This window comes from Choloepus didactylus, chromosome 2 (genome assembly GCF_015220235.1).
Source record: "Choloepus didactylus isolate mChoDid1 chromosome 2, mChoDid1.pri, whole genome shotgun sequence".
NCBI lineage: Eukaryota > Metazoa > Chordata > Mammalia > Pilosa > Megalonychidae > Choloepus > Choloepus didactylus.
This window is the reverse complement of record NC_051308.1, coordinates 11,418,186-11,440,219: the sequence shown is the minus strand read 5'-3', so window position 1 is coordinate 11,440,219 and position 22,034 is coordinate 11,418,186. Positions and strand designations below refer to the sequence as shown.

Genomic DNA, 22,034 nt, shown 5'->3' with positions numbered 1-22,034 from the left:
CAAATACATTAAATGGGGAAAGAACTCTTCAACAACTCGTGCTGGGAAAACTGTCCACATGCAAAACAATGAACCCCCTACCTCACATCACATACAAAAATTAATTCAAAATGGATCAATTGCCTAAGCATAAGATCAAAGCCATAACACTCTTAGACCAAACACAGGGGGGGAAATGTTCATGACCTTGGATTTGGTGATGATTTCTTAGATATGACACCAGAATCATAAGCAACAAAAGAAAAAAATAGATAAATTGAACTTCATCAAAATTAAAAACTTTTGTGCATCAAAGGACATTATCAAGAAAGGAAAAGACAAACTAAAGAATGGAAGGAAGCAGTTGCAAATCATATATCTAATAAGGATTTAGTATCCAGAATATATAAAGAACTCCTACAGCTTGACAACAAAGAGAAAAACAACCCAATTAACAAATGGGCAAAGGACTTGAATAGACATTTCTCCAAAGAAGATATAGTATACGAATGTCCAACAAACAAATGAAAATATGCTCAACATCATTGTCAGGGAAATGCAAATCAAAACCACAATGAGATATGACTTCATACCCACCAAGACAGCTATTCTTAAAACAAACAAAAAACAGAAAATAACAAGGGTTGGCTCAGCTGTGGAGAAACTGGAATGCTTGCAGATCATTGGTGGGAATGTAAAATGGTGCAGCTGCTTTGGAAGACAGTTTGACAGTTCCTCAGAAAGTTAAATATAGAATTACCATACAACCCTGCAATTCCATTCTTAGATATGTATCATTAAAAAACTGAACACAGGGACTCAAATAGATACTTATGCATCAGTGTTCATGGAAGCATTATTTACAATAGCCAAAAGGTGGAAACAACCCAAGTGTCCATCAACAGATGAATGGAAAAACAAAATGTACTATATACATACAATGGAAATTCAGCTGTAAAAGGACTGAAGTTCTGATACATGCTACAAGGATGAACCCTGAAAACATGTTGAGTGAAACAATCCAGACACAAAAAGACAAATATATATGATCCCACTTACATGAAATATGTAAAATAAGCTAATTCATAGAGATAGTAAATAGATTAAGAAGTTACCAGGCGCTGGCGGGGGGGAGGTATGGGGGAGTTTGTTAATGATACAGAGTTTCCGTTTGGGGTGTCAAAAATGTTTTAGTAATGGATGGTTGTAATGGTAGCAAAATACTGTGAATATAATTAATGTCATCGAATTGTACACTTATAAATGATTAAAATGGGAAATTTTGTTGACGTATATACGTACCACAATAATTTTTTTAAATGTAACCAAAAAATCAAAGTCAGAAAAGAATTAGACCTAAGTTGGTTATTTTAGTCTTGAAAACGGTCACCTACCCAGGTAAATAAGGAATCATTTAATTTTGAATTCTATACTTTTGCATTTACTACCTCACTCTGCAAGACCTACTGCAAACTACAGCTGTCGATTTGCATCTCACAGGCTACCTGACACCTTGACTCAAAATGAATTTTATACCCTTTTTATCTATAGCTATTGCTTTTTCCATCCAGAACTCATTACTATCTCAGTTTCCCTATTAACTTACATCTAGTAATTCATTTTTCTATTTTTCAGAAACTGATCACTAATAAAGAAATCTTAAGATTTTCATTTTCTAGTCTAAGAAAGGAGCTCAAGAAACAGGCTTTCGTATCTATAGCAGTGGTTCTCAACTAGGGGCTATTTTGCCTCCCAGGGGACTTTTAGCAATATCTGGAGACGTTTTTGGTTGTTACAATACTGGGGGGTACTACAGGCATCCAGTGAATAGAAGCCAGGGATGTAGTTAAACATCATGCAATGCAAGCAACAGCCCTCCGCAACTAAGAATTATTTGGTCCAAAATGTCAATAGTCTCATTGTTGAGAAATTATGAATGTTCATAGGCTATGAAGTGGCTCTATAGTAACACACAGACTCCCAGTCTCTGAAGGTGTAAAATAGTTTAAGAAAAATAGTACCCTCTAAGGAATGAAAAAATTTTTGTATGAAAACTACTGTCAGTTTAACATCCTAGTTTACCTGCTTGTAAAAAATAGTCAATAGCTACTTTTTGAAAGTTGATTTTGCACCTAAAGTGAAGATTACGCATTAAAGTATTTTTCACCATTTGGATTCTTCCATTTACTTACTTCCTTTAAAGATGGCAAAGGAGGTGGCTGGAGAAAAAAGCGAAGATCACTGTCTTTGCTTCGTGCCAAACCAATAAGAGTTCTTCGATCAGAGGCTTGAGCAATTATCCTATACTGGTAATCTATTGAAAAGGCAGATTTGTTAACAACTAAGTTAGCTTATAGTTGTCGCAAGGGTTAAACAAATAAACTATATGAAAGCACTCTAAATGTGAAACTGCTACGTTTGTAATTCAAAATTTCCCAAGTAATTTTTCACTACAACTGTATTTACAAAATATATAAGCTTAAACATTTAAAATTTCAACAACTGATTTTACAATTCTCCTCAAAATATATCTGGATACCAGGATCACAGTCTAACTAAGCATTTTGAAAAAAAAAAAAATGAGGCTCCAAGGTGAAAATTGATAGGCCAGAACCAATTTCTCTAACTTCTTCCTTTTTAATCACTCTAAGCTTTCAAAAGTTTTGATCACTACTCAAAACGCCTTAAGTTGCATTTAGGTATATTGTGGCCTGGTGACAGTATTGTCCTTTGGCTTTCCACAAAGGCCATGAATATTCAGTTTAAGCTTTCAGCCTTCATGATTTAAATATTCCTTTCTTAAAGTATCAAAAACAAAATCCATACTATAACAACAACCACTAAAGCAGATGTTCTTTTCAGCAATGTCTGTTCTTAACCTGGATGACAATTCAGGATCAAGTGGAGAACTTTCTCAAAATGTGTAAGTCAGGGTGCATCCCTGCTTTTTATGATACAACTATGTCTAGAATGGAGCTTTGAAATGTAAATTTTGAAAAAGATTTTTAAGGCTCCACTAACATTTAGTTAGCTCTAACAATTATAAATTATTATAATTGTAATTAGAGCCACTAATCCATTGACTTAACTTACTGGAGTCAGAGACCTTATCCTGAGATTTAACTTTCCTTTTAACACTATCTGTTTGTTTACCCATTTTACAAGATGACTCTACTAACAAATTGTAGTTTATTACCCATACTAATCAGAGCAGATCTGAGACCTTACTCGTGTATTTTTATTGCAAAACCGTGTGGTTTTTAAATATTGAAATATTTTAAATAGTCCTAAAAAAATAACCACACATACACAAACTAGGTACATTTCACTAACTCTTTATATTAAAGTCATATTGTCAAAGTGAAAGCAAATACAATTGTATGATGCTGCAAACAATTAAGATTTTATTAAGTACGAACCAAAAGAAAATGTTGGTGCAACATTAAGTAATAACTACGAGAATCAGAAGTTTCTCTCAAGGAAATACCTAATCAAATAAAACTTCAATCTGGTAGAAAGTTACACTAATATACACTCCAGTCTGGTAAGAGGTTGTTTTCACCAAACACTTTAGGCTACCAGGCCAAAGGCTAAAAGGCTTTCTACTTTCTTCACCACTCATACTTCTTTTTTTTTTTTTTAACTTTTTATTTTCAAATAATTTCAAACTTAAGGGAACATTGCAAAAATAATACAGAAACACACAGGACACTCCAATCTATCCCCCACCCAGACAGATACCCAGAATATACCACTTATTAGCATTTTGCCACATTTGTTATTTCTTTCTTTCTCTATCTATATCTATCATTTATCCATCTCATCAATTATTCTATCAATTTATCTGTTTTCTAAACATTTAAGAGTACATTACAAAGCAACCCAAGTGTCCATCAACTGATGAACAGATAAACAAAATGTGGTATACACATATAATAGAATATTATTCAGCCATAAAGAGGAATGAAGTCCTGATATATGAAACAACATGAATGGACCTTGAAGACATCATGTTGAGTGAAATAAGCCAGACACAAAAGGACAAATATTGTATGATTTCAATGATTTGAAATAATTAGAATAAGCAAACTCATAGAGTCAGAATCTAGAATATAGGTTACAAGGGGACAGAATGGGTATAAGGAATGGGAAGTGAAGGCTTAAAATGTACAGGGTTTCTTATTACGCAGCAATAACAAGGAATGAGGTCCTCAAGCATGTGACAACATGGATGAACCTTGAGGACATAATGCTGAGTGAAATAAACCAGACACAAAAGGAGAGATACTGTATGATTTCACTACTATAAACTAACTAGAATATGTAAACTCAGAGTCTTAAAATGTAGACTATAGGGTACCTAGAGATAGAAACTAGAGAAGGGGAAGCAATTACCTAATATGTACAGAAGTGTTAACAAGGGTGAACTTAAATGTTTGGGAATGGATAAAGGTGATGGTAGCTCATTATTGGGATTATAAGTAATAGTGCTGTATTGTAGGTGAATTTGATTGAAAAGGGTTGTTTAAAGTCATGTATGTCACCAATTAACAGTACAAATATAAATAAGTCTTACATGAACTACTACAAATGTACTATACATGTACAGTTAATAATAGAGTAGCACATGGGGAAAATTTATCCATTGCAAGCTACAGACTATATTTAACAGTAATACCTTAATATTCTTTCATCAACAGTAACAGTGTACCACACCAACGTTAGGGGTCAATAACGGGGGATAAGGGATATGGGGTGTTTTGGGTTTTCCTTTTTTGTGTGTGTCCTGTTATTTTTCTTTTTGGAGCAATGAAAACTGTCTAAAATTGAGTGTGATGATGATTGCACAACTAAGTGGTGATACTGTGAGAAACTGATTGCATACTTTGGATGGAATATATGGTATGTGAATATATCACAATGAAATCTGTAGATTCAAAAATGTACAGGGAGATTTGGTGAGTTCTCGCAAGGTTTTGGCCTCTTCCTAGGCTGGCACTCGACAAGAAAAAGGCCATGTTCAGTTCGAGTGCAAAGATCGTGAAGCCCAATGGCAAAAAGCCTGATGAATTCGAGCCTGGCATGTCTCAGGCTCTTCTTGAGCTGGAGATGAACCCAGACCTAAAGGCTCAGTTAAGGGAGCTGAATATAACAGCAGCCAAGGAAATCGAAGTTGGTGGTGGTCGGAAAGCTATTATGATCTTTGTTCCCGTTCCTCAATTGAAGTCTTTCCAGAAAATCCAAGTCCGGCTAGTATGTGAATTGGAGAAAAAGTTCAGTGGAAAGCACATTGTATTTATTGCTCTGAGGAGAATTCTGCCTAAGCCAACTCAAAAACGCCATACAAAAAAATAAGCAAAAGCGTCCCAGGAGCTGTACTTGGACAGCTGTACACGATGAAATCCTTGAAGACTTGGTATTCCCAAGTGAAACTGTGGGCAAGAGAATCTGTGTAACTGGATGGCGGCCGGCTTACAAAGGTTCATTTGGACAAAGCACAAAAGAACAATGCAGAACACAAGGCTGAAACTTTTTCTGGTGTGTATAAGAAACTCACTGGCAAGGATGTTAATTTTGAATTTCCAGAGTTTCAACTGTAAGCCAAAATGACTAAATAAAGTATCATTCTCAAAAGAAAAAAAAAAAAAATGGTACAGGTTCCTACTTGGAATGATGGAAATTTTAGGTAACAGATGGTGGTGATGGCATCACAACATTGTGAACACAATTAACAGCACTGAAATATATATCAGAATATGATTAAAAGGGGAAATGCTAGATTGTATATATGGTAACAGAATAAAAAAATTTTTTTTAAAAATTATGGAACTACTCTACACAAACTGGAAATCCTAAGATAAACCATGGACTTTAATTAATAGTACAATTATTAAAATGTGCTATCATCAATTGTAACAAATGTTCCACACCACTGCAAGATGTGGGGCGTTGAATGGGAAACCTGTATTTCATGCATGATTGTTCCGTAAACCCACAACATCTCTTAAAAAAAAAAAAAAAACAGAGTAGGTTACATGCATTATCCTCCTCTAACACCTAACAGTTTCATGTACTGGTGTTTCTTTTTTAAATTTTTGAAAAAAAAAAAAAAAAAAAGATTGCATCAATTGTTTTCCTTCCTTAATCCCTCATTCCCTTTTCTTTTCTGTCAGAACCCAGGAGCCAGAGAAAGGCATGCCGTGAGTTCCAGGTGGTGTCATTACCGTGCCAGTGGTGGCTCTCGGACAGCTCCGGCACCGCCTGCAGTCGCACTGCCTGATCCTCGGACTTGCTCTTCCTCAACAGCAGCCAAACAGGACATTCGTGATCATCTACATCAACTGTAGTAAAAGTGTCTTTGCAAGAAAACAAGACAATGTGAACAGTTTAAGACAACCTTTTTGTTCTCACATTTATTTAAGATGGTAATTTATAAATATATGATATCTTCAATAGGAAAGTTAAATGTATTTACAGGTGTTGATCATGACTGATATGCTTGTTCTCAGTTCTGTCATATTATATTGTTTTATTATGCATATTATGTGTGTGTCTTATGTTTATGTACCATGTTCTCTCCACCTCAAACTTTTTATTATATAACATATGAAACACATGTAAGAACTGAAAGAACAATACAATAAATATCCATATGCCTAAAACATCTAGATTCAACACCTGTTATTATTTTACTATATTTGCTTCATCTATAACCATGTATGTGTGTTTTTGTTTCTTGTTAAACTATCTGAAAGGAAGTTGCAGACATAATGATATTCCACAGTTCAGCCTACATTCTCCTACATAACCACAATGTCATTACCACAGCCAAGAACACTAACAAAAATCTGAAATCATCTAATAGCCAATCTGAACCCATATTCAAATTTTCCCAGTTATCTCAAAATTACTTTTACAGCTGTTTTTTAAACCAGGATTTCACTATGTCTCTTTAGTCTCTTTTAAGTCTAGAAAGTTTTCCCACCTTTTCTTTTTCATCATGCCAACTTCTTTTTTTTTTAATCATCATTTTATTGAGATATATTCACATACCACGCAGTCATACAAAACAAATTGTACTTTCGATTGTTTACAGTACCATTACATAGTTGTACATTCATCACCTAAATCAATCCCTGACACCTTCATTAGCACACACACAAAAATAACAAGAATAATAATTAGAGTGAAAAAGAGCAATTGAAGTAAAAAAGAACACTATGTACCTTTGTCTGTTTGTTTGCTTCCCCTACTTTTCTACACATCCATCCATAAACTAGACAAAGTGGAGTTTGGTCCTTATGGCATTCCCAATCCCACTGTCACCCCTCATAAGCTACATTTTTATACAACTGTCTTCGAGATTCATGGGTTCTGGGTTGTAGTTTAATAGTTTCAGGTATCCACCACCAGCTACCCCAATTCTTTAGAACCTAAAAAAGGTTGTCTAAAGTGTGCGTAAGAGTGCCCACCAGAGTGATCTCTCGGCTCGTTTTGGAATCTCTCTGCCACTGAAGCTTATTTCATTTCCTTTCACATCCCCCTTTTGGTCAAGAAGATGTTCTCCATCCCACGATGCCGGGTCTACATTCCTCCCCGGGAGTCATATTCCACGTTGCCAGGGAGATTCACTTCCCTGGGTGTCTGATCCCACGTAGGGGGGAGGGCAGTGATTTCACCTTTCAAGTTGGCTTAGCCAGAGAGAGAGGGCCACATCTGAGCAACAAAGAGGCATTCAGGAGGAGACTCTTAGGCACAAATACAGGGAGGCCTAGCCTCTCCTTTGCAGCAACCGTCTTCCCAAGGGTAAAACTTATGGTAGAGGGCTCAACCCATCAAACCACCAGTCCCCTATGTCTGTGGTCATGTTAGCAACCATGGAGGTGGGGTAGGCGAATACCCCTGCATTCTCCACAGGCTCCTCAAGGGGGCAATACAACTTTTTTTTTTTTTTTTCCCTTGTTTGTCTTCTTTTTTTTTTTTTTTTTTTTTTTAACTTTCCCTTCTTTTTTCAAATCACCTGTATGAAAAAAAAAGTTAAAAAGAAAACAAACATACAATAAAAGAACATTTCAAAGAGACCATAGCAAGGGAGTAAGAAAAAGACAACTAACCTAAGATAACTGCTTAACTTCCAACATGTTCCTACTTTACCCCAAGAAAGTTACATAATATAGCAACATTTCAGTGAACTTGTTCCTACTACATCCATCAGAAATTAACAGACCATAGTCATTTCTGGGCATCCCCAGAACGTTAAATAGCTTATCTGTTCTTCTTGGATTATTGTTCCCCCTTCCTTAATTGCTCTCTACTGCTAGTTCCCCTACATTCTACATTATAAACCATTTGTTTTACATTTTTCAAAGTTCACATTAGTGGTAGCATATAATATTTCTCTTTTTGTGCCTGGCTTATTTCGCTCAGCATTATGTCTTCAAGGTTCATCCATGTTGTCATATGTTTCACCAGATCGTTCCTTCTTACTGCCGCGTAGTATTCCATCGTGTGTATATACCACATTTTATTTATCCACTCATCTGTTGAAGGACATTTGGGTTGTTTCCATCTCTTGGCAATTGTGAATAATGCTGCTATGAACATTGGCGTGCAGATATCTGTTCGTGTCACTGCTTTCCGATCTTCCGGGTATATACCGAGGAGTGCAATCGCTGGATCGAATGGTAGCTCTATATCTAGTTTTCTAAGGAACTGCCAGACTGACTTCCAGAGTGGCTGAACCATTATACAGTCCCACCAACAATGAATAAGAGTTCCAATTTCTCCACATCCCCTCCAGCATTTGTAGTTTCCTGTTTGTTTAATGGCAGCCATTCTAACCGGTGTTAGATGGTATCTCATTGTGGTCTTAATTTGCATCTCTCTAATAGCTAGTGAAGCTGAACATTTTTTCATGTGTTTCTTGGCCATTTGTATTTCCTCTTCAGAGAACTGTCTTTTCATATCTTTTGCCCATTTTATAATTGGGCTGTCTGTACTATTGTCATTGAGTTGTAGGATTTCTTTGTATATGCAAGATATCAGTCTTTTGTCAGATACATGGTTTCCAAAAATTTTTTCCCATTGAGTTGGCTGCCTCTTTACCTTTTTGAGAAATTCCTTTGAGGTGCAGAAACTTCTAAGCTTGAGGAGTTCCCATTTATCTATTTTCTCTTTTGTTGCTTGTGCTTTGGGTGTAAAGTCTAGGAAGTGGCCTCCTAATACAAGGTCTTGAAGATGTTTTCCTACATTATCTTCTAGGAGTTTTATGGTACTTTCTTTTATATTGAGATCTTTGGTCCATTTTGAGTTAATTTTTGTGTAGGGGGTGAGGTAGGGGTCCTCTTTCATTCTTTTGGATATGGATATCCAACTCTCCCAGCCCCATTTGTTGAAAAGACCATTATGGCTCAGTTCGGTGACTTTGGGGGCCTTATCAAAGATCAGTCGGCCATAGATCTGAGGGTCTATCTCTGAATTCTCAATTCGATTCCATTGATCTATATGTCTATCTTTGTGCCAGTACCATGCTGTTTTGGCAACTGTGGCTTTATAATAAGCTTCAAAGTCAGGGAGTGTAAGTCCTCCCACTTCGTTTTTCTTTTTTAGAGTGTCTTTAGCAATTCGAGGCATCTTCCCTTTCCAAATAAATTTGATAACTAGCTTTTCCAAGTCTGCAAAGTAGGTTGTTGGAATTTTGATTGGGATTGCATTGAATCTGTAGATGAGTTTGGGTAGAATTGACATCTTAATGACATTTAGCCTTCCTATCCATGAACATGGAATATTTTTCCATCTTTTAAGGTCCCCTTCTATTTCTTTTAGTAGAGTTATGTAGTTTTCTTTGTATAGGTCTTTTACATCTTTGGTTAAGTTTATTCCTAGGTACTTGATTTTTTTAGTTGCTATTGAAAATGGTATCTTTTTCTTGAGTGTCTCTTCAGTTTGTTCATTTCTAGCATATAGAAACATTACTGACTTATGTGCATTAATCTTGTATCCCGCTACTTTGCTAAATTTGTTTATTAGCTCTAGTAGGTGTATCGTCGATTTCTCAGGGTTTTCTAGATATAAGATCATATCATCTGCAAACAATGACAGTTTTACTTCTTCTTTTCCAATTTGGATGCCTTTTATTTCTTTGTCTTGCCGGATTGCCCTGGCTAGCACTTCCAGCACAATGTTGAATAACAGTGGTGACAGCGGGCATCCTTGTCTTGTTCCTGATCTTAGAGGGAAGGCTTTCAGTCTCTCACCATTGAGTACTATGCTGGCTGTGGGTTTTTCATATATGCTCTTTATCATGTTGAGGAAGTTTCCTTCAATTCCTACCTTTTGAAGTGTTTTTATCAAAAAGGGATGTTGGATTTTGTCAAATGCTTTTTCAGCATCTATTGAGATGATCAATTGATTTTTCCCTTTCGAGTTTTTAATGTGTTGTAATACATTGATTGTTTTTCTTATGTTGAACCATCCTTGCATGCCTGGAATGAACCCCACTTGGTCATGGTGTATGATTTTTTTAATGTGTCTTTGGATTCGATTTGCAAGTATTTTGTTGAGGATTTTTGCATCTATATTCATTAGGGAGATTGGCCGGTAGTTTTCCTTTTTTGTAGCATCTTTGCCTGGTTTTGGTATTAGATTGATGTTAGCTTCATAAAATGAGTTAGGTAGTGTTCCATTTTTTTCAATGTTTTGAAAGAGTTTGAGTAAGATTGGTGTCAGTTCTTTCTGGAAAGTTTGGTAGAATTCCCCTGTGAAGCCATCTGGCCCTGGGCATTTATTTGTGGGAAGATTTTTGATGACTGATTGGATCTCTTTGCTTGTGATGGGTTGGTTGAGGTCTTCTGTTTCTTCTCTGGTCAGTCTAGGTTGTTCATATGTTTCCAGGAAATTGTCCATTTCTTCTACATTATCCAGTTTGTTGCCATACAGTTGTTCATAATATCCTCTTATAATTTTTTTAATTTCTTCAGGATCTGCAGTTATGTCACCTTTTTCATTCATTATTTTGTTTATATGGGTCTTCTCTCTTTTTGATTTTGTCAGTCTAGCTAGGGGCTTGTCAATCTTGTTGATCTTCTCAAAGAACCAACTTTTGGTGATATTTATCCTTTCTATTGTTTTTTTGTTCTCTATGTCATTTATTTCTGCTTTAATCCTTGTTATTTCTTTTCTTGTACTTGGTTTAGGATTGGTTTGCTGTTCATTTTCTAGCTTCTTCAGTTGATCCATTAGTTCTTTGATTTTGGCTCTTTCTTCCTTTTTAATATATGCGTTTAGTGCTATAAATTTCCCCCTTAGCACTGCTTTTGCTGCATCCCATAGGTTTTGGTATGTTGTGTTCTCATTTTCATTCGTCTCTATATATTTAGCAATTTCTCTTGCTATTTCTTCTTTAACCCACTGATTGTTTAGGAGTGTGTTGTTTAACCTCCAGGTATTTGTGAATTTTCTAAGTCTCTGATGGTTATTGACTTCTAATTGTATTCCATTGTGGTCAGAGAATGTGCTTTGAATAATTTCAATCTTTTTAAATTTATTGAGGCTTGTTTTATGTCCCAGCATATGATCTATTCTGGAGAAAGTTCCGTGAGCACTAGAAAAGTATGTGTATCCTGGTGATTTGGGATGTAATGTCCTGTAGATGTCTGTTAAATCTAATTCATTTATCAGATTGTTTAGGTTTTCAATTTCCTTATTGGTCTTCTGTCTGGTTGATCTATCTATAGGAGAGAGTGATGTGTTGAAGTCTCCCACAATTATTGTGGAAACATCAATTGCTTCCTTTAGTTTTGCCAATGTTTCTCTCATGTATTTTGTGGCACCTTGATTGGGTGCATAGACATTTACGATTGTTATTTCTTCTTGCTGAATTGCCCCTTTTATTAGTATGTAGTGGCCTTCTTTGTCTCTCAAAACATCCCTGCATTTGAAGTCTATTTTATCTGAGATTAATATTGCTACACCTGCTTTCTTTTGGCTGTAGCTTGCATGAAATATTTTTTTCCATCCTTTCACTTTCAGTTTCTTTGTGTCCCTGTGTCTAAGATGAGTCTCTTGTATGCAACATATTGATGGTTCATTTTTTTTTGATCCATTCTGCGAATCTATATCTTTTAATTGGGGAGTTTAATCCATTTACATTCAACGTTAAAACCGTGAAGGCATTTCTTGAATCGGCCATCTTATCCTTTGGATTATGTTTGCCATATTTTTCCCTCTCTCTATTAATATCCTTTATTGTACCCATACCGAATCTCTTTAGTACTGAACCTTTCTCCAAGTCTCTCTGTCCTGTCTTTGTTTCTCTGTCTGCAGGGCTCCCTTTAGTATCTCCAGTAGGGCAGGTCTCTTGTTAGCAAATTCTCTCAGCATTTCTTTGTCTGTGAAAAATTTAAGCTCTCCCTCAAATTTGAAGGAGAGCTTTGCTGGATAAAGTATTCTTGGCTGGAAATTCCTCTCTCTCAGAATTTTAAATATATCGTGCCACTGCCTTCTCGCCTCCATGGTGGCTGCTGAGTAGTCACTACTTAGTCTTATGCTGTTTCCTTTGTATGTGGTGAATTGCTTTTCTCTTGCTGCTTTCAGAACTTGCTCCTTCTCTTCTATGTTTGACAGTGTGATCAGTATATGTCTCGGAGTGGGTTTTTTTGGATTTATTCTATTTGGAGTTCGCTGAGCATTTATGATTTGTGTATTTATGTTGTTTAGAAGATTTGGGAAGTTTTCCCCAACAATTTCTTTGAATACTCTTCCTAGACCTTTACCCTTTTCTTCCCCTTCTGGGACACCAATGAGTCTTATATTCGGACGTTTCATATTATCTATCATATCCCTGAGGTCCATTTCGAGTTTTTCAATTTTTTCCCCATTCTTTCTTTTATGCTTTCATTTTCCATTCTGTCATCTTCCAGGTCACTGATTCGTTGTTCAACTTCCTCTAGTCTTGTACTATGAGTGTCCAGAATCTTTTTAATTTGGTCAACAGTTTCTTTAATTTCCATAAGATCATCCATTTTTTTATTTAGTCTTGCAATGTCTTCTTTATGCTCTTCTAGGGTCTTCTTGATTTCCTTCATATCCCGTACTAGGGTCTCATTGTTCATCTTTAGTTCTTTGAGTAGCTGCTCTAGGTGTGTCTCTTCTGGTCTTTTGATTTGGGTGCTTGGGCTTGGGTTATCCATATCGTCTGTTTTTTTTCATATGCTTTATAATTTTCTGTTGTTTTTGGCCTCGTGGCATTTGCTGACCTTGATAGGGTTCTTTTAGGGTTTGTAGACCAGTTGAAGTCCTTATCTCTAATTTATCAGATCTACAGCTTCGTGGAGTACACTTTCTCTAACTAACCAGCAGGTGGCGTCCACGAGCCACCTGTTCTCCACAAGCCAGATCTCCCCTGCTTAGCCTTTTTGGTGAGTGGGGGAGTGAGTCTTGTGGGGCCCAATTGGTGTACCAAGCTTGCGTGTGTAGTTGGTGTTGCCTGCCCTGTATGTGGGGCGTGTTTCTGGGCAGTCGGGGAGGGGGGGTGGCCCTAACAATCAAATCTCCCTGATGATCCTAGAGTTTTAAAGCTACTGCAATAGTCTAATCCTTCAGTTCAGTCCTGCCACAGTTTGTCTCTGCCACTGACCCACAAGTCTTTGGTATTGGCGTATGGCTCCTGAGACTTGCAAGTGGGCCCCTCTTCCAGGCTGTGCACCCCGGGTCCTCTGTTGAGGGATGACTGTGCTATGTCACAGGTGAGTGCCGTCCCCCCAGGGCAGTTCTGGGCTGCTGGGCTGTGTTGGGAGGCTCCCAGTCTGCTCAAATGATGGCTGAATGGGGTCTGTTAATTCACACTGCTCCCCCTTCCCAGCTCTGGGACATTCAGCTGAGGTTGCAGGGAAGGCTAATGTCCACGCCCAGTTTTGTGGTGTGTGCCTGTTATTTGAAGCACTTCCGTCACACTGGGTTGTCTGGGGCAGCTCTGGGCTATGGGGCTGGCGATGGGCAGGAGTGTTTCCTGTCCACCAGGATGGTGGCTGTGAGCGGACACCCCCCTTTTCTTGGGAAGTTGTGTTGTTTAGTGAATTTTCTCAGCCACTGGATTATTGCCTTTTGTCTCAGAGCTCTCTTAGTTCTGCTCTTGACTTGACGTGCCCAAATTTCAATTCTTTGAAGCTTTCTGTATTGAGCTTCTTAGAGTAATTGTTTTAGAAAAAGCAAAAAGGATTTAAAAAAAAAAAAAAAAAAAAAAAACCGGCCCTCCTCAGAGATCTAATGGGTTATTGAAATGCTAATAGACAAAGCAACCAGGGCCATTAAGGAAAGGTGCACAGGGCAGAGAGATCAGCCTTGCTTCGGGATTTGCATATGCGCCTCAAGGCCTGATCTCCGCCCTTCCCCTTTCTGTGTTCACCAGAACTCCAAAAATCCTCTGCTTTTACTTTGGAGCTTCTCGTGTTGTTTTCCTTCTATGCCCGTCTCCTCTCTGCTGGGCTGGCTGCTCTCAGAGTCTCTGGTGTCTGGCCTCAGTCTATCTATGGTTGGAGTTTGAATCAGTAGAATGAGTTTCCGATAAGAGCAGCCACTGCAATTCTCCCTTCTCCTTCCTGGAGCTGACAGCCCCTCCTCCCCCGGGACTGAGCCTGGCAGGGAGGGGCGCGGGTCCCCTGGCCGCAAAAACTTACAGATTTCGCTGATCTCAGCAGTTCCACGTTTTCATGAGTGTTGTATGAAGTATGCCCAAAGACAGATTGCTCTGTGGTGTCCAGTCCACGCAGTTCCTGGCTTTTTACCTACTTTCCTGGAGGAGTAACTAAAACATACAGCTCACCAGTCTGCCATCTTGCCCCGCCTCCCCCCATGCCAACTTTTAAAAGAGATCAGGCCTGGTGTTGTATAACTAGTCCCACATTGTGGATTTGTCTCATTGTAAAACCTACATTTTTGATGGAATATACTCATTATGAAAAACCATGGGAGTAATTTTCTACGAATCTTAAAAATTTGAAAACTTACCAAGAGAATAGGCTATTTTTTAGCCTTCATATTCATTTACAACTAACAACAATACATCCATAAAGATGAAAGGAAGAAAACTATCCAAAGCCTTGAGCACTTAAAATTAAATACCACCCAAGTAAACAATTTTACTCAATTTTCTATAGATATAATAAACATTAGCATAAGAAATGGGAAAAAAATATCTCAGGTTGACCACCAAATGACTTTCAGATTACTGATAAGGATTCCAAGTTAAATATTTGGTACTTACCAGCAAATGGACTCTGTAATATCTTGGCTGATGCTGTTAATACTTTTCTTACTGCTTTGTGAAGTTCTTTTCTTGCCAGGTAGGTGATTCCTAACATGATTACAAACTTAAATGAAACCAAGCATGCACTCTTAGTGCTATGCTCCAGTGCTTCAAAAAACGTATAAACTAAACTCTAAAATTTTTTCCCAAAGAAAATACAGAATAGCATCTTCCTCTATTTTATTGTCAGTATCAATGCAATTAAAACAATTAGGGGAACACTGAACTAGAGAACCCTAAATAAGATCTCCCCAAGTCAGGGAAAAATTAAAAAATAAAACATAACAAAACAAAAACATTAATTAAAGCTAACAAAAATAATTATACAGGATTAGGTGTATTCAGGAAAACATCCTTTAAAAATAGCCCACCTCAAACTGAAATTTGGAGATACCTTACTAATAAGATTAAGCTTCAGCATATAGGTAAACCATAAGCTAATTGAAAGTATAATACATCATGAAAGCACACTGAAGTACAGGAAAGTGATATAATAATTAATACAAGTAGGAGAGAGTGGTGATAGACGGAGATCACAGATGGGGAGCAGCACAGAACACCCCCTCAGGGAAGGTCATGTGCTGACAGACCTGATTCTTCTTGTTGACAAGGCAGGAACAGGCTGCTATACAGACAAGTGCAGTGACTCACCAGGCTACCAATAGTTTGATGAATATGCTCTAAAACTCATGTTCACCAAGCAGCCTTCTGATGATCCGTCAGGCTTCCATGGGACCAAGATACTGAGAAGCAGAATGCCCTAGCTGGTAAAGACAGGTTTTCTAGCCTTCCTGACAGATTTCTTTTCTCTGTAAACAGGTGAGTATTCTATTTATGAATCAGTCTCATGACTTCAGTTTGTATGAATAAATCCCTTAAGGCAGAAATATCTCTGATCTAAAGGACAAAACTATGTTCGTACTTGGCAAACTGAGGGTGGGTCTGTGAACTGAGGATTCCCGCAAAGGTGTGGAATTCCAGGTTTGAACTAAAACAGGAGTCTGGTTTTCACTTCACTTCACCATAACAGAGCTACAAACTTGGGCTAAATATGGAAATCCAAAATTTGGTCTTCTTTTTTTCAGGAGCTTGGTTCTCACAGAGTTCTCTCAGTTAGCTGAACCTATTTTATTAATATATGTTTTAAATAGACCCCTTTTTAAATTCCACAACTAGTTTCCATTTTCTCACAAAGATGAGATTGCTTTGCCATAAACTTACCAAGATTTTCTCCTTTATCTAAAGAAGCTGTGTTCACATATATATACGACTTCATTTTTTCTTTTTCTACCACTTGAGTATCTAACGTCAAAGACTTCTTCAGGGCCAGAATTTCATATGTAAGAAATAAAGAACCTCTTAAAAAGAAAGAAAAAATTGATGATCAATATGTGACCTAAATGTAACACAAGAGCTACTCCTTTTTATTAAGCTTTTCATAATGAACTTTATCTTTCTTATTGGGAAACATAACATACATAAATGGACATATAATACACACGCACACAAATTCACTTTAGTAATAATAGATAGCCACATAACCATAGCCGTATCTTCCCTGATCATTACCCTCTTCTTGGGTAATTATTATTCTGACTTTTATGGTAATAATGTCCCTGCTTTTCTTTATACTTTTCCCACTTGTATACATCCTTAAATCACTGAGTTTAGTTTCATCTGTATTGGAACTTCATATGATTGGAATGACTATTATTTTGCTCAGCCTGTGTTTGTGAGATTCATCCACATTGTTGCATGCACCTGTAGTTCATGCATTTATATTTTTATATGGGATGTGATTCATCCATTGCCTGAATATACCACAATTTATTGGTCCATTTTACCAGAGATGGGCATATAGTAAATTTCCAGCATGAGTCTATCACAAACAATGTTGTTAACCAGCTTACACACTGACACTGTGCTCATGTGGATATGTTTTTCCAGGGTACATTTACAGAAGTATGACTGCATACTTCCTGACAATCGACATATTGTTCAACTTTATTAATGTCGAACTGTATGTTTGAAAAAATGATACCAATTTATCCTAAAGCCAACTTTTAAATGTGAAATATAATGTTGTTTGTTGTGTACCCCAAAGTGAAGATTTCTTTTCTAATCCGACTAAGCTACAATCACTTCCTTTGAAGCTTAGTAACATCAGCTATTCTAAGCCCTCCTGAACTTCTATTTCCACCCTAAAGCAAGCAGGTAAGACAAAGGCCAGACTCTTGTCAGCATCAGAGGAAGAGAGAAAAGGCTCTACAGAATCTGCAACTCTCTTGGGGATCCTCTCGTAACAGCCAAAAAGAGCAACGTTTTGAGTATTTTTATCATGCTTTCCATGAAAAACAGAATTTTTTACCAAAAATCATATGATTACTTTGCACTATATTCCTGAATAATACTGTGATCCTGTGATCTAGACAAAGAAACTGCCTTACAGAAAAGAGTATACATTTACATTTATCCTCTGCCCAAAATGAGTTCAAAGGAAAAATCATCTTAATGTTTTGCCTTACATCACAATGTCATGGAGAAAAGTATTTCCCTTGTCATTTAAGCATCTAAGAGTTGACTTTATAGTTATGCTGTGAAAAACGTATTAACAACACAGTGCAGCAGTTTATACATAAATTTAACATATATGTTTTCTGTCCTCCCCTGCCCAAAAAAAAGGAAAGGAAAGAGAATGAAAAATAATTTAAGGACAGAGAGCCAAGCCATTTATTAAGTATGTGCCTCTGAAAGAGCATATGATCAGAAGCGTGAATCTCAATTTCCACACATGACTGCTTTTTGGTGATTTAAGAGATTTTCAAAATGATTTTGACTATACTCGATTTTTACCTTCTTCACTCACTTATTTAAATCTAATACAGACAGAAAAAAAATTAAATATATAGGAATGCACAACAAAGTGAATCCCACTGTAAACAATGGACTATTGTTAACACAATTTTAAAAATATTCTTTCATGAATCGTAACAACTGTACAACACTAATACAAGGTGTTAATAATAGGGTGGTATATGGGAACTCTATTTTATGCATGATTTTCCTGTATAATACAACTTCTCTAATAAAACAACAGAATCTAATACAAGAAGCTATTCCACTGTGATGATTTTAAATGCATAAAAGCTAATTATTAAATGCCTGCTAATTAATTATTAATTCAATAATTAATTAATTACTGAATGTCCTTATAATAAATGCACAACATAGGTATACTCCCCATTATACACTTGTACCCAGGAGAAAACAGTTCTTAAAAAGATCAATAAACTTGACTACAATAACATTTAAGGGGTAGAACCAGTGTTCAAATCCGTCTGTCTAATTCTAAAACCTGTACCCTTTTTACCACCCCATACTAGTAAATCACTTCCACTGAAATTCAAAACAGAAGTGTAATGAAGACAATAATGCACAAGCTGACACTTACCCTAGAATAAGTGATCCAGTAAACTTTATTATATTACCTTCGAAAAAAGAGAAAAGAGTCAATATAATGAAATTCATTTTTAAACATTTGACAGAGAACAGGCAAAAGCGTAACCCTCTACCTACATCGTATATAATTGATAAGAAGTCATCCATATTTTTCCATGAATATAATCATTTGCTATTAACAAATAGCTTCCTATCCCCAGACACAAACAGCCTAATCAATAAGCACTGGGTCCACAAATTTAATTTATAGTTATGGCTTTCATACCCATTCTCCCCTTCCTCCACTTCCTATTCTGCCCTCCCCCAACAAATCCCTAGAGACCCTCATCCGTATTCCACCACTGATATTGTGAGGACTGCCTGCTTCCACTGAAGGCTACGTGCAGGAAGTTAACTTCCCTTCTGACTCCTTTTGTAGTTTATGACCAATTAAATAAAGCAGCAGGGAGAATTCTCCCTAGCATAACCAGGATTGTATTGAATGGTTATATTTGCCCAGTACCAAGTGAGGACATGAATTGACTTTTCCCAAAGAACTGCCTTATAATTAGTGGTTAATGCCATATATGTAGGTAGATCCATCTTAAATATAGGTTGCATTCTACAAGTTTATTAATTTTTGTTTAGAACTTGAAAAGCATTTTTTAATATTAAAAAATTCCTACTGCAGACACAGCTAGCTGCCTATGCAATTTACATAAACTCCTTAATCCTTACCAATACAACCTCATTACTATCTAAAATTATTCAATTTTGTAGACTCCTCTACACCTAAGGCTGACTGTACAACACAACTGTGGCCAATGAGATACAGGGCTATAGGGAGGGGTCCCTCCCCAGATAAAAAGACAAGCCTCATAAGATGGTTTTTGCCCCTTCTGCCACCTTGGTGCCCAAGGATTCAACAACTACTTCGTGACCATGAGGACAAAGGCACATAATAAGGATAACGGAGCAATAAGACAGAAGGATTGTTAGGCTGCTATTCCTGCCCCAACTTGTATCTCTCTTGACTTCATGTTATGTGAGAAAAATTAAAACCTTATTAATTTAAGTCATTGTAGTTAGGTTTCTGTTACATGAGCAAAACAATCTTAACTGACTTAATACTCATGATGGTTAGGTGCCAAGACCAGCCCACAAAAATCTATTTAACCTATAATTGATTTGACATAAAGAGGTAGCACTCCCTTCATTCACTTTCAACTTAGGCTGCCACAAATACATTTCTCCTCCCTACTGAGGGATAAGGAATTCCTCCTCGCTTGACCTTCCCTTTCCACTGGAAAACTTTAGGGCCCTAGTGGTGTTTCTCCACAATGGGGGACAGTACGGTTCCCGGAGGTCTCTAGCTGAGATCAGAAGTTGTGGCACACAGAGCTTCTTGACTGCTCAACTCCTCTGGGACGATTATTCATTCTAACGTTTGTGTCCGGATGTCCTCCTCCCCTACCCCGTCTGCCCCAGGGATTGGCCTGCCTGTTTCCTTCTCTATCTCTTTTTCAGTGATCTCCTGGAAACAGAAACCACCCTCTCACAGCCTATTACCCATCCTGAAGTATATTCACCTCTTTTGAGTTTGTCCTGCCAGAAATGATGACAGAAAGTAACCTCCCTTCTCTCCCCACTTCTACTTTTACATTTGGAATGCAGAACCACAGAATTCTTCTCCAGATTGAAAGGATCTATCCTAACAATAGATCTATCTTAAAACCAAAGGAAGCTTCATGACGACAGGGACTCTGTCTTACTGAATACCTCTACGCAATCTAGTATAGTACCTGGCACACAGTAGGTGGTCAATAAATATTGGTCAAATGAATGAAAGATGATCTAAGACAGTATTTTAGCAAATAAAGCAATTCTCAGGGAAAAGTTTGTTTCAAAATCATTCCATCCAACACTTATCATATGCCAGGTATAATAATAAGCAACTGAGGATTTAATGGTAACAAGGTAAGACACCATCCTAACAGATTTTATAGTCTATGGGGGAAGTCAAAGATTAAGCAAGTTCTATATTTACATACAGAATGATAAGTGACAAGATCTACCCTGGTCTAGGGTGACAGGGAAAGCTCCCTAGACAAAGATCTGGCACAGGGTGGAAGGTAGATTAGTGCTAGACTCTAAACTCCAGGAAGGCAAGGACAACATCTTCCCTGCTCACCACTGCACAGCCAAAACCTAAAACAAGTGCCTGGCCACAAAACAAGAGCTTAATCAATTCTGCTAAATGTGAATATTTAAGTCAAGTTTAGAAAGGTAAGTATGATTTTGATGGAAACGTAAGAGAGGGGAAAGAATTCCCAAGAAAGAGTACATATGGCTCCGGACCTACAAATTTTGGGTGGGTCATTAGTGTAGAACAGACACAAACAAATCTGAGACTTACCGTAGGTTAAATAACTTTTTGTGGACAACCCTGGAAATCCACAACCACCATTTGTATCACAGTTTCTGTAAGGAGATGTTTATAAACTGTACTCAACTGATCTCTCTCCAGTATGTGTCCCTTGTTGCCGGGGAAGTAGAAGTTCCTATTCTTCTGCAACAGATTAACACAGTAAGCAGCCAGGGACATTCTGTGATGTAGAACAATTATAACAAATTTAATTAGCATATAATTAAAACTTTTCTTTCAGCATGAAAGTGTTATCATCACAGTGGATAGCCCACAAAGTTTTTCAAACATTAGGAAAAAAACTTTTCAATTTAAAAACATTTTTCCCCTTGAAAACTTAAAGCAGATCTGTTAGAATAGCATTTTGCTAGTACTCTGATTATTCTTTGTCAAAATTGGTTCATTGTGAGCCATGATTAATAGGAAACAGGAAAACACAGATAACCAAACAGAATAGCGATACAAGCACTTAAATATTTTAAATGTCCTTAAAATTTCCCTCTCTCTCTCTCTCTGATGACAGAAGGCTGTACAGAAATGAGAAGGAGGCTTAAATGGAAGATATACTTAGAAACCCATGGAAATATTTAGCTTTTCTCGAGCTCCTTCAGGATGGTACCCATCATTGTTAAAATCTTTGAAACTAAATTGTTGGCATCTTATCAAGAAAGACAACATGCCCACCCAACTAATTCCTCAGCTGAGTAAAAATGACTAATATGACACGATGGTTTCTAGAGCAACTCAGCATTCTAGAACCATGTCAGATTGTCCTTGGATAATGACATTTTTTTCTTTTAGAGATTAATTTGTGGAGAATTGATATCTTTACCATATGGAGTCTCTCTATCCATGAAAAGGTGCATCTTAAAGTCTTCTTTTAGATCT

At 37.1% G+C, this 22,034-nt stretch overlaps 1 protein-coding gene and 1 pseudogene across 1 annotated transcript in view; one reads left to right on the top strand and one right to left on the bottom strand.

Annotated features, from left to right (window-relative positions):
- The window catches only part of LOC119521882 (protein SERAC1-like), a 65,460-nt gene extending 44,134 nt beyond the window's left edge, over positions 1 to 21,326 (bottom strand). Inside the window, 7 exon segments of the mRNA XM_037820540.1 lie at positions 2,172 to 2,293; positions 6,204 to 6,335; positions 15,242 to 15,331; positions 16,505 to 16,641; positions 18,735 to 18,771; positions 21,235 to 21,301; positions 21,303 to 21,326. Of these exon segments, the coding sequence (XP_037676468.1) occupies positions 2,172 to 2,293; positions 6,204 to 6,335; positions 15,242 to 15,331; positions 16,505 to 16,641; positions 18,735 to 18,771; positions 21,235 to 21,301; positions 21,303 to 21,326 (609 nt within the window).
- Positions 4,996 to 5,579, top strand: LOC119521888 (annotated as a pseudogene).
- Positions 21,327 to 22,034: the final 708 nt, after the last annotated feature.